Source organism: Bos taurus, chromosome 15, assembly GCF_002263795.3.
Source record: "Bos taurus isolate L1 Dominette 01449 registration number 42190680 breed Hereford chromosome 15, ARS-UCD2.0, whole genome shotgun sequence".
Lineage (NCBI taxonomy): Eukaryota > Metazoa > Chordata > Mammalia > Artiodactyla > Bovidae > Bos > Bos taurus.
Genome location: NC_037342.1, coordinates 81,961,837 through 81,974,889, shown reverse-complemented (window position 1 = coordinate 81,974,889; position 13,053 = coordinate 81,961,837). Strand labels below are relative to the sequence as shown.

Below are 13,053 nucleotides of genomic sequence, written 5' to 3'. Positions count from 1 at the left end.
TCCTGGGGTCATTACTGATTCTACCTTCTCCCTTGCTTCCCCTCCTACCCCATCCCATCCCCCGCCAAAGAACACCAGGAACACACCTGTATTTGAACAAAGTTGGATTTATTGGCTCTTCGCAACAAAGAAAGTGCCCAACATAAGAATATGGCAAGAAGAATGGTGGGGGGGGGGGGGCGGGGGGGCGTTGCTCTCAACAAGAGGACTTTAGGGAAAGAGATTGTTCCAGGAATTGAGCTTGTATTAGGTGATTTGGGGCACGACTTGAGAAAGTACAGTTTAGTCCCTGTACCTTGAGAAAGGGGGCCCATTCTACGAGTAGGTATCGTACATCTGGTTACCCAGGCAGTGGGAGAAACAAAGTGGACTGAAGCTCTGACCAGGGACGAAGGACGCTGCCGTTTCGTCCAAGTCTAGACAGAATTGCTGGCATTCTCTGAGCAGTCAGACGGAGCTGGGCTCTCAGCAGTCTCTGCGGTCCCATAGACTGTCTGCTCCTCGGCCAGGATTCCCTCCGGCAGCCTCCTGTAACCCCGCTTCTGGTAGCGCCTGAAGCCCCAGGTTACCCCCAGAGCCAGAGCCACCACGCCCAGGACGGCCCCCAGGCAGGCGCCCACGACGGCCCCAGCACTGGGCTGGGACCCCCCCTGATCCCGGAGCTGGGCTGCCACGGATGGGTCGTGGATATCGGCCTGCCGCCAGCGGCTGGAGCCCTGCAGCTTCACCCAGGCCCGCTGCCCGCTGGCGTCCACCAGGACTGAGACCCCGAGGCCACTGCTGTTGCCCAGCAGGCTGGGGCGGGCCGCAAAGGGCGGCAGCCGGATCATGAGCTGCTGCGGGTTCAAGAGGAACCCCGGCCCGGAGGCAGTAGAGGATCTGGCAGCCACTGCTGAGGTAAGCCGGGTGTTGGCTGTAGCCCGCAGGGCAGGTCATGGGGTGGTCCATGGTGACGCTCAGGTTAAAGACTTCCTTCAGGAATTCGGAGCCCTGGCCCCTTGCCTGGGCCGCCAAGGGGTTGCCCACCTGGCAGCTGAAGAAACCCCCGAAGGGGACCGCGTGGGCCACGCCCAGCTCCCAGTCACTGCTGACGCACACCTTGAGATCACCCAGGAGGGTCAGCGGGAAGAAGGACGAGGGGCAGGCCTGGGCTCCGGTGCGGGGGTTGGGGCGGCCGGGGCTATAGAGGCCTCCGAAGAGGAGGCCGGGCGCGGCTGTCGGGGTGGCCCCCGAGGGCGCGCACCAGGACGCATTGACGCGCACGACGCGCTGGATCTCCAAGTTGCCACACATCCTGTGGCAGCAAGTGAAGATCAGCCAGCAGCTCTGGCACTGCGGCCAGCACTGGTAGCTCCTCTCGCTCCACACCTTGACCTCGCTGCTCAGCAGGCTGGCCGTGTAGTTGGCCGGGCAGGAGGTCTGGCCGGTGAGCGGGTTCAAGATGGTGTAGGGCTTGCACAGGCGGCCGCCCTCGGGGCCCGTGATCGCCTCGCACTCCTGGAAGACGCCCCCGAAGCTGAAGTTGGCGTGCTGGCCGTCGGTGCACGAGCCGTCATCCACGTTGGCCAGCGGGTCGAAGTTGGGGGCCCCGCGCTTCACGCACCCGGGGTGCATGTTGACCTCGTAGTAGCGGCCAATGGCGCGGCTCACGGCCGCCTCCACGCGGCGCACGGCGGGCGCCGGGAGCTCGGGCAGTGCCTCGGGCTGCAGCAGCGCGGGCAGCGGCAGGCCTGAGCGGCCGATGGCCACCAGCCGGTTGGCGACGCCCTCCTGCCACTTCTGCAGGGTGAGGCCCTCGTAGAAGGGCGGCCCCCCACGGCTGTGTATCTTGGAGGCCACTGTGCCCCGCTGGTATGCCTGCACCAGCTGGCTCTCCTTGTCCCAGGAAACCGCGTCGCCCACCCCGACCTTCCGGTCGAACAAGACGGAGGCGGCAAAGGTGACGTTGAGCCTGTCCTTGTCCTCGTTGCCCACAAGCTCCCGACTCACCTGGTCCTCCTGCACCAGGGTGGCCCCCACCTCCACCTCAGTGAGGACGTGCGTGCCGTATGCGAACACGAGCATCTCCGCCAGGTACTCTGCCTCGCGGGTCTGGTTGTTCTCCAGGTGGTCGCTGAGGGTCAGCAGGCGCTGCCGGAAGTCGGGGTGGAAGTCGGGGGTCCCCCGGACCCTCACGGAGTAGATGCTGTGCCGCCGCTGCACGCGGGTGGTGATCGTCTGGTACTGCAGGCTGTACCTCCGGACGTTCTGGCACTCCGCGGAGAACTTGCCGTTGAGGAAGGAGAGGAAGGAGAACTCCGCGTTGACCGAGGCCGCCCAGGCGTCGGTGTAGTTTACCCAGCTATCCATCAGGTCGGCGCGGGTCTGCACCACGGTCTCGCGCCGCGGCACCGCCAGCATGCCGTCGGGGATGAGGTACTCGCCGTCCTCGGTGGTCAGGCACTGCGAGTAGGCGCGCCCGAGCACCAGCCCCAGCTCCAAGTTGCGCAGGTTGTCCCAGCCGGCCCCGGGCAGCGCCCCCAGCACAGACACGTTCAGCTGCTGCTTGCAGCCTTGGAAGCCCCAAGGCCCCCCGTCCGCCCTGCCGCCCGGCCCGGCCCAGAGCAGGACCAGCAGGGGCACCAGGCCCAGGCCAAGGGCCGGGGGCGAGCTTCGCCGGTGCAGCTTGCAGCCTCTCATCTCCTCCAGGACCCCGAGGTCGCTGAGGGGGACCGTCCCCGGCCTGGAGCTGAAATAGGCTCAGCCTCAAAGCCCGGAGGGACTCAGCCGCGCTCAGGCCCCTCCCCAAGCCGGCGGCCCCTCCCAGGCGCCTCTCCCAGAAGTCCTCCCAACAGAGGAGCAAGGCGGTCTCTTATCAGAAGCACCGAGGCGCGTGAAGCTGATTCCAGGCTTGAGGTCAGAGCTGGGTAGATTAGACCAGGGAATGGCCTGACGACCCACCAACAGTCCAGGACTCAAGAACTTCTCTCCTCCCCTTGTATCTGCGAGGAGCTCTCTAGGGCCCCCCTCCCTGAGGGGGAGCTGCTCTAAATACGCTGCTGCTGCTGCTGCTGCTGCTGCTAAGTCGCTTCAGTCGTGTCCGACTCTGTGCGACCCCATAGACGGCAGCCACCAGGCTCCCCCGTCCCTGGGATTCTCCAGGCAAAAACTCTGGAGTGGGTTGCCGTTTCCTTCTCCAATGCATGAAAGTGAAAAGTGAAAGTGAAGTCACTCAGTCGTGCCGGACTCTTCTCGACCCCATGGACTCCATTTTAAACTCTCAACTCTCTCTCTTTTTCCTTTCTGACCTCTCTGTAGCTCAAACGGTAAATAATCTGCCTGCAATGCAGACTAGTGTTCGATCCCTGGGTTGGGAAGTTACTCTGGAGATGGGCATGGCAGTCCACTGCGGTATTCTCGCCTGGAGAATTCCACGGACAGAGAAGCCTGGCGGGCTACAGTCTGACTAACATACATGATAGTCTCTTTTTACACACTAGAAAATAGGCCCCAGAGAAGTCACGTAAAGTACCAAAATCCCAGGTCCATCTGCTGCCAAAGGACAGTTTCCATCCACTGATCTTGGTTTAGGGCTTCTTCTCCTACGCACTGTCAGGATCTTCTTTTTTGGAGGGGAAATGTGTCTGCAGAGTCACTCAGTCGTGTCCAACTCTTTGCGACCCCACAAACTGTAGCCCACCACGCTCCTCTGTCCATGGGATTTCTCAGCCAAGAACACTGGAGTGGGTTGCCATTCCCTTCTCCAGGAGATCTTCCCAACCAAGGGATCAAACCCATGTCTCCTGCATTGCAGGCAGGTTCTTTACCATCTGAGCCATCAGGGAGGAGCTCCTTCTTTATTTCAGAACAATGTTATCAATTTTCAGTATCAGAACAGCTACACTCTTGTTTGTTTTTTTTTCCTCCCAATTGATCCCTACAGAGACCACACCAAAGGAGAGAACGTTTTAAGCCAATTAAGCTGCAGCACACTCACCTAGCAGACCTCACTAGAACCTCACCCAAAAAGGGGGATTGGGTAGGGAAAGAAACTTTAAAAGATCAGCACACTGCCAGCCCACAGACTGTAGAGCACTCTCACAGCCAGAGGGGTCACCCGTGTGCCCCAACCCCAAAGAAGCAATGTACCACAATAATATAAAATTTAAAAACAGGTTTGTACATAAGCTCTTCCCGCTTTCTCCAGCAGTAACCAGTACAAAGCACAACGAGATGGCACTTTTAGACAGCAGCTTCAGACCCAGAAAAGGGTGATGAGAAGAGTTTCCTATGGCTAAATCAGTGGCAAAACATACTTTCCTTTCTTTCAAGGAGGCAGGAGAGAAAATGTGTTCGCCTCAACATAAGGGCCACAGGATCCATTCTGTGAGCCCAGGTTGGGAACAGGGTAGAGCTGGGACAAGGATTTGGTCTCAGAGGTTTCACCATCTTAAATTTGTGGGGTCACTTCTGATGAAAAAAGAGGAAGAAAAAGTTTCAACGATACTGTAAAGCTGAAACCTGGAACAGCACTTTTTTTTTTTTTTTTTTGCTAACTCCTCCTGCAATCATCTTTGTGGTTTGCAGGGTACTTTTCCCAGAGCAATGAGGTTTCCCCAAATGGAGACTTTCCCTGGACTGTGAGGCTCTCAGTAAGGCAGGCCCATACCTTTTCCCTTCCGCTATGGAGAAGGTCTTTGAAAAGACCTTGATGCTGGGAAATATTGAAGGCAGGGGGAGAAGGGGACGACAGAGGATGAGATGGTTGGATGGCATCATCGACTCAATGGATGTGAGTTTGAGTAAGCTCTAGGAGTTGGTGATGGACAGGGAGGCCTGGCATGCTGCAGTCCATGGGGTCACAAAGAGCTGGACACGTCTGAGCAACTGAACTGAACTGATGGAGAAGGCAATATGCATTAAGCCGAAACGTTACCTTCCAAAACTGAAAAAGGGGTTAGACTGTTGCTTCAGAACCATGGAATTGCCTGGAACATTTTTTCAAATGGTTGTTACATCAACAACAGAAAAAGGTAATTACAAAATGTGTACATCACAGCAGGCTTTTAAAGACACTTCGAACTGTGCTCACATTCCCTTAAACTTTGTCCCCAAAGGTGTTCCGCCTCCAGCCCAGCTGGGGTCTCTGGGGAAAGGCAGAGATAGTTTGGCGAAAGGGACACAGGGGTCGGGATGGGAGAGGTGGTGAAAGGAGAGAAGCAGCAGCTGCTGCTGCTGCTAAGTCGCTTCAGTCGCGTCCAACTCTGTGCGACCCCATAGACCGCAGCCCACCAGGCTCCCCCGTCCCTGAGGCAGACTTCCAGTTAAATAAAGATCAGCCCTAGTTTGCAGGTGAGCTTCGGACAGAGTGTTCTCAGCGGAGTCGGGGTCCAGGGAGGCACCACTAGTGGCAGGGGGCGACTGGGCGCTCTACATCTCGTTGAGGTCCAGCAGCGTCTGCTCCAGCATCCTTTGCTTACAGAGGTGCTCCTCTTGGTTACATTTCACTTTCTCTTCCAAATCGTCCACTCTCTTTTCCAGCCCAGCTACCGATCTCTCAGCAAATTCAACCCCTGTCTCTGCCTCCTTGAGTTTATAGGTAGAAATCTATCTCTTCCTCAGATTTGTCTCCTTTTCGAGAGTACTTCTCTTCAGCAGCTCTCAGACAATTCAGGTTCAGCTCCATCAGTCTGATTCTCTCATCCATCTCTCGGCAGTGGCAGTCTGCCAGCTCAGCTCACTCCTCTGTGCATGCCAGGTCTCCCCCAATAATCCCCAGCTTCAGTTCAGTTCAGTCACTCAGTTGTTTCCGACTCCTTGCGACCTCATGGACTGCAGCACGCCAGGCCTCCCTGTCCATCACCAACTTCCAGAGTTTACTCAAACTCATGTCCATCGCGTCAGTGATGCCATCCAACCATCTCATCCTCTGTCGTCCCCTTCTCCTCCCGCCTTCAATCTCTCCCAGCATCACAGTCTTTTCCAAGGAGTCAGTTCTTTGCATCCCAAGCTTATGAGCCACCTCTTCCTACTTCATGTCTGCCTCTTCTGCAGTGTGCTTAGCATCTTTGAGTTGGATTTCCCGGAATTCCAGTTCTTTCTTCATCTTCTAAGGCTCGGTTTTCATACCTTCATACCTCTCTCGATCTCCTCCACAGCTCTCTCAGCTTCCTCCAGCTCTTGCAGGGCAGGGGCCAGGCGCTCTTGAGCTCAGTCCAGCTCCTCTTCAACCAGCTGGATCCTAGGCTCAAGAAAGCCAACTCAGACCCCCCTGCCCTGGGCCTGCCTCTCTCGTGCACCTCTGGAGGTGCTCAGCACTCTGGCCTGAATCACCAGCCTGCTGCTGTGGAACCTGGACCTCCTGCTTCACCGCCTCGATGGTGCTGATCCCGGCCGTGGGCCCACCCAGCTCTCGCTCGGCGCTGCAGCTGCCTTTCGGGGTCTTCTTGGTTTTTGTCTCTCCTAGGACTTTTGGTCCTAAGAAGGCTCTTGGGGAGGGCATAAGGAATCACCTGACCCAGTGATGTCCCTACCAGTTACACCTGTTGGCAATGATGTGTTGGGAGCAGAGGTTTATTCACCCTACCTTGTGTGGGAGGTGCAAGACTCCCTTCCCTGAGGAATGGATACCAGCCTCACCTTCCCGAGATCTGAGTCAGAGCCCAGACTCTGTCATTTCATCAGTTGGGTGCTCCCACTGGTATGGTTTTCTCCTCCGAGTCTGCTTCCCTTGTCTGCTCCACGATGAAAGCGATACAAAGCTGTTCAGGTTCTAGCCACTGATGAAAGATGCCCAGCACATTTTCTGGCACAAAATAGGGTGTTCACTCAGTGGAATGAGTTCAGGGGCTGGCTCAAGGTCTGCGTTTTTGAGTTGGTGTGAATGCAAAGCCTAGTGCCCCGTCTACCCCCATGGGGTTCCCTCCCATCTCTTTGTGTGCTTATGTGTGCATTTCTTTGATCCAGAAGTGTCACCGGTTTATCATAAGATAATTTGGGAGGGACGATTTGCTAGGGAGAAGACTGTTCTCAGAGTAAGCAGTAAAGCTCTCCCCCAGCTCTGAGTGTATCTTCCTGTGACAAGGACAAGTCCTCAGGCTGCTTTCCCACTTTCTGGACTTGTGACTTAGGAACGAGCACCTCATGTCATAAATTCAAAAGAAGCTGGGTATTTACCATGCTGGGTGGCAGCTCTTACATTTGATAGCAGTGGAGCCGAGAAAAGATAGACCTGCTTCGGTGGAGTGGTAGCTGAGCACCTGCCAGTGGGGCTCAGATGCCAGCAGGAGGAAAGCAAGGAAAACTGTGAGGATGTTTTCTTACCAGCCTGGGCAGCATTGGCTGAGACTCGGGGGTTAAAAGGGTCTACGGGTGCCCAGCACTGCCATCCCCCAATTGTCCCAAGGCAGCGCAAGGAAGATACAGGCAGGACAGTCTTGAGTCAGATGCCATTGCCCTGTGGGACCTTAGACAAAAAGTGTGACTTCCTGTAAAACAGGAACAAATTGGACTTTTCTAGCTATTCACTTTTAAGTAAAAGTGAAAGTTGCTCAGTCGTAGTCTGACTCTTTGTGACCCCATGGACTATACAGTCCCTGGAATTTTCCAGGCCAGAATACGGGAGTGGGTAGCCTTTCCCTTCTCCAGGGGATTGTCCCAACCCAGGGATCAAACCCCGGTTGCCCACACTGCGGAGGATTCTTTACCATCTGAGCCACCAGGGAAGCCCAAGAATACTGGAGTGGGTAGCCTATCCCTTCTCCAACGGATCTTCCCGACCCAGGACTCTAACCCGGGTCTCCTGCATTGCAGGCAGATTCTTTACCAATTGAGCTATCAGGGAAAGCCCATTCACTTTTAAAAATCACAAGAAATGATTCTTATGGAAAATGAAGAGTCAAGAGATTAGATAAATGAAAACGCCTCCTTCGCCCAGTTCTACTTTCCATAAATAGGCACTGTTATCAGCTGGGTGTGTATCTTTTCAGCCACGTGCACCCAGGCACAGCGACATCTTTGCATGTCTGGTGCTGGGCCATATGTTGATTTTACTGCAGAGAAAGGGGTTCGCAGGGAAAATGGGGTCACACAGAGATAGACTTGGAAAGGAACCAATCTAAGTCCCCAGGTCTCGATTCGCAGGCTGAATCCACTCCCCACCCTGCCTCACAGCCATGGGCCATGGGGATTCCAGCTTAGAGCTTGGGGTACCCTGGCACACGGGCAGGAGAGGCAGTCTGAATTCCTAACACCCTGCTCGTGGCAGGGGAAGCCAGGAGAGCTCACTGGCTGTAAGCCGACCTCCGGAGGCTGAATATTGGCCCTGCCTGGAGGGATCTTCTGGTCAGACCCAAGTTCCAGTGTGCGATGCTGTGACCCTAAGAATCAGAGGTTTTCATTTTTATCTGTTTAGTATTTCTGTGACCCTAAGAATCAGAGGTTTTCATTTTTATCTGTTTAGTATTTCTTCACAGCTACACTTAGTCTTTGTTGCCTGGTACGGACCTTCTCCGGCTGCAGTGGGCTGGTGCTGCCCTTCGTTGCAGTGGCCTGGCTGCTCTTGTTGGGAACCGCAGGCTGGAGGTTCTCGGGCTTCAGTGGCTGCTGCACACAGGCTCGTCACTGTGACTCTCGGGCTCTAGTGCAGGCTCCGCAGTGTGGCACATGGGCTTAGTTACTCTGAAGCTTGTGGGATCGTCGGATCAGGGCTCAAACCTGTGTCCCCATATTGCCAGGAGGATGCTCACCCACTGAGCCAGCACAGAAGTCCCAAGTCTGGAGCTCAGAAAGGGTTGTTCCAAGTTGCTGGGCCAGGAGAACAGGCAATTCACACTGAAAAGACCCGCACTCCCACGGAGTTTTCCGGGGTAGCATTTCAAAGCCTAAATTTGGGGCGAGGACCTCAGAGTGCATGAGTTTCTTCTGATGGGTTGGTGGACGGGGGGTAACAGGAATCTCAGGAATCTCTGCCTTCTGGTTCCAACCAGCCTGGATCTATGCGCCTGCAACCTTGTGGTCTGCAAGTGTTCATCATCCTCCAGCAGGCAGAGTTGGGGGGAGGACGAGAGTAACTGAGAGATGCATATCAGACTGTTATCTACAGCCCTTCAGGAGGAGCTCAGAGTCCTGTGATTCTCTGTCTAATAACTGCTTGAGCCTGCTCTTTGGAACTTGGGGAAAGCCTAGAAGATTAAAAACATTTTTTTTTAGTTTTTAAAAATCTTTATAAAATTTGAAATTATTTATTTCTTTTACTTCTGGCTGTGCTGGTCTTCGCTGCTGCCTGCGGGCTTCTAGTTGCGGGGAGCAGGGATTGCTCTAGTTGCAGTGCCTTCTGTTGCAGAGCTTAGGTGCTAGGGTGCATGGGTTTCGGTAGTAGCAGCACACAGGCTCAGGTGCTCATGGCATGTGGGATCTTCCTGGACCAGGGATTGAAGCTGTGTCACCTAGAGTGGCAGGTGGATTCCTGACCACTGGACCACTAAGAAAGTCCTTTCTTTCTTATTTACTTTTTTAAAATAAGAAACTGGGGACAAGTAGGAAGTTTTATACCTAAGAAAGCGCCTCGGGGTCCTGTTTAATTTCGGTCTCATTTCACTCCCTACGTGTCTCTAGATGGTTAGTTGAGAACAGAACAGAATGAATGAGGATGAATGCAAAGTGATCTTAAATGGCACCAATAAGGAAGAAATTCCTTTCAATAGAACCACAGTATTATTAACTGCAGCATTACATATGTATATATTTTTAAAATAAGGACAAACGCCAAATAATCCTGCTGCTTGAAAAATATCGAGCTGCTTGTCAAAGAGAAGGAGGCAGTAAAGATAAAGGAGTAGTCAGGGGAGTTGAAGTTCATCAGAGCAGGGTTTGGGACAGAGCATGGTGCTTAGTCCCTGGGGGCTCAGATGGTAAAGACTCTGCCTGCAGCTCAGGAGACCTGAGTTCAACCCTGGGTTGAGAAGACCCCCTGGAGAAGGAAATGACAATCCACTCCAGTATTCTTGCCTGGAGAATTCTATGGACAGAGGAGCCTGGTGGGCTGCAGTCCATGGGGTTGAAAAGAGTGGGGCACGACTAAGTGACTAACAGGCTAATAAGTTCCCACTCATTAGCCTGTGAAATTCCCCGCCCATAAACGCTAATCACACCATATTTCTAGGGCTTCTCTGTGGCTTAGATGGTAAAGAATCTGCCCACAATGCAAGAGATCTGGGTTCAATCCCTGGGTTGGGAAGATTCTGTGGAGAAGGCAATGGCAACCCACTCCAGTACTCTTGCCTGGAAAATCCCATGAACGGAGGAGCCTGGTAGGCTGCAGTCCATGGGGTCGCAAAGAGTCGGACACGACTGAGCGACTTCACTTTCACTTTTCACTTTCATGCATTGGAGAAGGAAATGGCAACCCACTCCAGTGTTCTTGCCTGGAGAATCCAGGGCCGGGGGAGCCTAGTGGGCTGCCGTCTATGGGGTCGCACAGAGTCGGACACGACTGAAGCGACTTAGCAGCAGCAACCAACTAATGGTATATAATGGTGGCTGCGTGGGTGCAGGAGGGCCTAGAGGAGCTATTCCACGTTCAAGGTCAGGAGGGGTGGTGGGTGAGGAGATACCCCTCTTCCAAGGTAAGGAGCAGTGGCTGCGCTTTGCTGGAGCAGCCGTGAAGAGATACCCCACGCTCAAGGTAAGAGAAACCCAAGTAAGACGGTAGGTGTTGCAAGAGGGCATCAGAGGGCAGACACACTGAAACCATACTCACAGAAAACTAGTCAATCTAATCACACTAGGACCACAGCCTTGTCTAACTCAATGAAACTAAGCCATGCCCGTGGGGCAACCCAAGATGGGCGGGTCATCGTGGAGAGGTCTGACAGAATGTGGTCCACTGGAGAAGGGAATGGCAAACCACTTCAGTATTCTTGCCTTGAGAACCCCATGAACAGTATGAAAAGGCAAAATGATAGGATACTGAAAGAGGAACTCCCCAGGTCAGTAGGTGCCCAATATGCTACTGAAGATCAGTGGAGAAATAACTCCAGAAAGAATGAAGGGATGGAGCCAAAGCAAAAACAATGCCCAGCTGTGGCTGTGACTGGTGATAGAAGCAAGGTCCGATGCTGTAAAGAGCAATATTGCATAGGAACATGGAATGTCAGGTCCATGAATCAAGGCAAATTGAAAGTGGTCAAACAGGAGATGGCAAGAGTGAACGTCGACATTCTAGGAATCATCAAACTCAAATGGACTGGAATGGGTGAATTTAACTCAGATGACCATTATATCTACTACTGCGGGCAGGAATCCCTTAGAAGAAATGGAGTAGCCATCATGGTCAACAAGAGTCTGAAATGCAGTACTTGGATGCAATCTCAAAAATGACAGAATTCGTTTCCTTCGTTTCCAAGGCAAACCATTCAATATCACAGTAATCCAAGCCTATGCCCCAACCAGTAACACTGAAGAAGCTGAACGGTTCTGTGAAGACCTACAAGACCTTTTAGAAATAACACCCAAAACAGATGTCCTTTTCATTATAGGGGACTGGAAAGCAAAAGTAGGAAGTCAAGAAACACCCAGAGTAACAGGCAAATTTGGCCTTGGAATACAGAATGAAGCATGGCAAAGACTAATAGAGTTTTGCCAAGAAAATGCACTGGTCATAGCAAACACCCTCTTCCAACAACACAAGAGAAGACTCTACACATGGACATCACCAGATGGTCAACACAGAAATCAGATTGATTATATTCTTTGCAGCCAAAGATGGAGAAGCTCTATACAGTCAATGAAAACAAGACTGGGAGCTGGCTGTGACTCAGATCATGAACTCCTTATTGCCAAATTCAGACTGAAATTGAAGAAAGCAGGGAAAACCACTAGACCATTCAGGTATGACCTAAATCAAATCCCTTATGATTATACAGTGGAAGTGAGAAATAGATTTAAGGGACTAGATCGGATAGATAGAGTGCCTGATGAACTATGGACGGAAGTTCATGACATTATACAGGAGACAGGGATCAAGACCATCCCCATGGAAAAGAAATGCAAAAAAGCAAAATGGCTGTCCAGGGAGGCCTTACAAAAAGCTGTGAAAAGAAGAGAAGCAAAAAGCAAAGGAGAAAAGAAAAGATATAAGCATCTGAATGCAGAGTTCCAAAGAATAGCAAGAAGAGATAAGAAAGCCTTCCTCAGCGATTAATGCAAAGAAATAGAGGAAAACAACAGAATGGGAAAGACTAGGAATCTCTTCAAGAAAATTAGAGATACCAAGGGAACATTTCATGCAAAGATGGGTTCGATAAAGGACAGAAATGGTATGGACCTAACAGAAGCAGAAGATATTAAGAAGAGGTGGCAGGAATACACAGAAGAACTGTACAAAAAAGATCTTCACGACCCAGATAATCACGATGGTGTGATCACTGACCTAGAGCCAGACATCCTGGAATGTGAAGTCAAGTGGGCCTTAGAAAGCATCACTACAAACAAAGCTAGTGGAGGTGATGGATTTCCAGTTGAGCTATTTCAAATCCTGAAAGATGATGCTGTGAAAGTGCTGCACTCAATATGCCAGCAAATGTGGAAAACTCAGCAGTGGCCACAGGACTGGAAAAGGTCAGTTTTCATTCCAGTCCCAAAGAAAGGCGATGCCAAAGAATGCTCAAACTACCGCACAATTGCACTCATCTCACACGCTAGTAAAGTAATGCTCAAAATTCTCCAAGACAGGCTTCAGCAATACATGAACCATGAACTTCCAGATGTTCAAGCTGGTTTTAGAAAAGCCAGAGGAACCAGAGATCAAATTGCCAACATCCGCTGTATCATGGTAAAAGCAAGAGAGTTCCAGAAAAAAACATCTACTTCTGTTTTATTGACTATGCCAAAGCCTTTGACTGTGTGGATCACAATAAACTGTGGAAAATTCTGAAAGAGGTGAGAATACCAGACCACCTCTTGAGAAACCTATATGCAGGTCAGGAAGCAACAGTTAGAAATGGACGTGGAACAACAAACTGGTTCCATATAGGAAAAGGAGTACGTCAAGGCTGTATATTGTCACCCTGCTTA

At 52.3% G+C, this 13,053-nt stretch overlaps 1 protein-coding gene and 1 pseudogene across 1 annotated transcript; both read right to left on the bottom strand.

Moving 5' to 3' along the window:
- Positions 1–416: 416 nt before the first annotated feature.
- Positions 417–2,679, bottom strand: LOC112441557 (macrophage-expressed gene 1 protein-like). The gene is made up of 2 exons (XM_024975615.1): positions 1,003–2,679; positions 417–836 (listed from the first exon to the last, which is right to left on the bottom strand). The coding sequence occupies exons 1-2, from the start codon at positions 2,677–2,679 to the stop codon at positions 417–419; spliced, it is 2,097 nt and encodes a 698-aa protein (XP_024831383.1).
- A 2,730-nt stretch (positions 2,680–5,409) lies between these two features.
- LOC787861 (tropomyosin alpha-3 chain-like) lies at positions 5,410–6,481 on the bottom strand (annotated as a pseudogene).
- Between the last annotated feature and the right edge of the window lie 6,572 nt (positions 6,482–13,053).

Coding starts and splice junctions, on each gene's coding strand:
- LOC112441557 (XM_024975615.1), bottom strand. CDS start 2,679: ATGAGAGGCTGCAAGCTGCACCGGCGAAGCTCGCCCCCGGCCCTTGGC. Junction 837..1,002: donor GCAACCCCTTGGCGGCCCAG/GCAAGGGGCCAG, acceptor TTGAACCCGCAG/CAGCTCATGATCCGGCTGCC.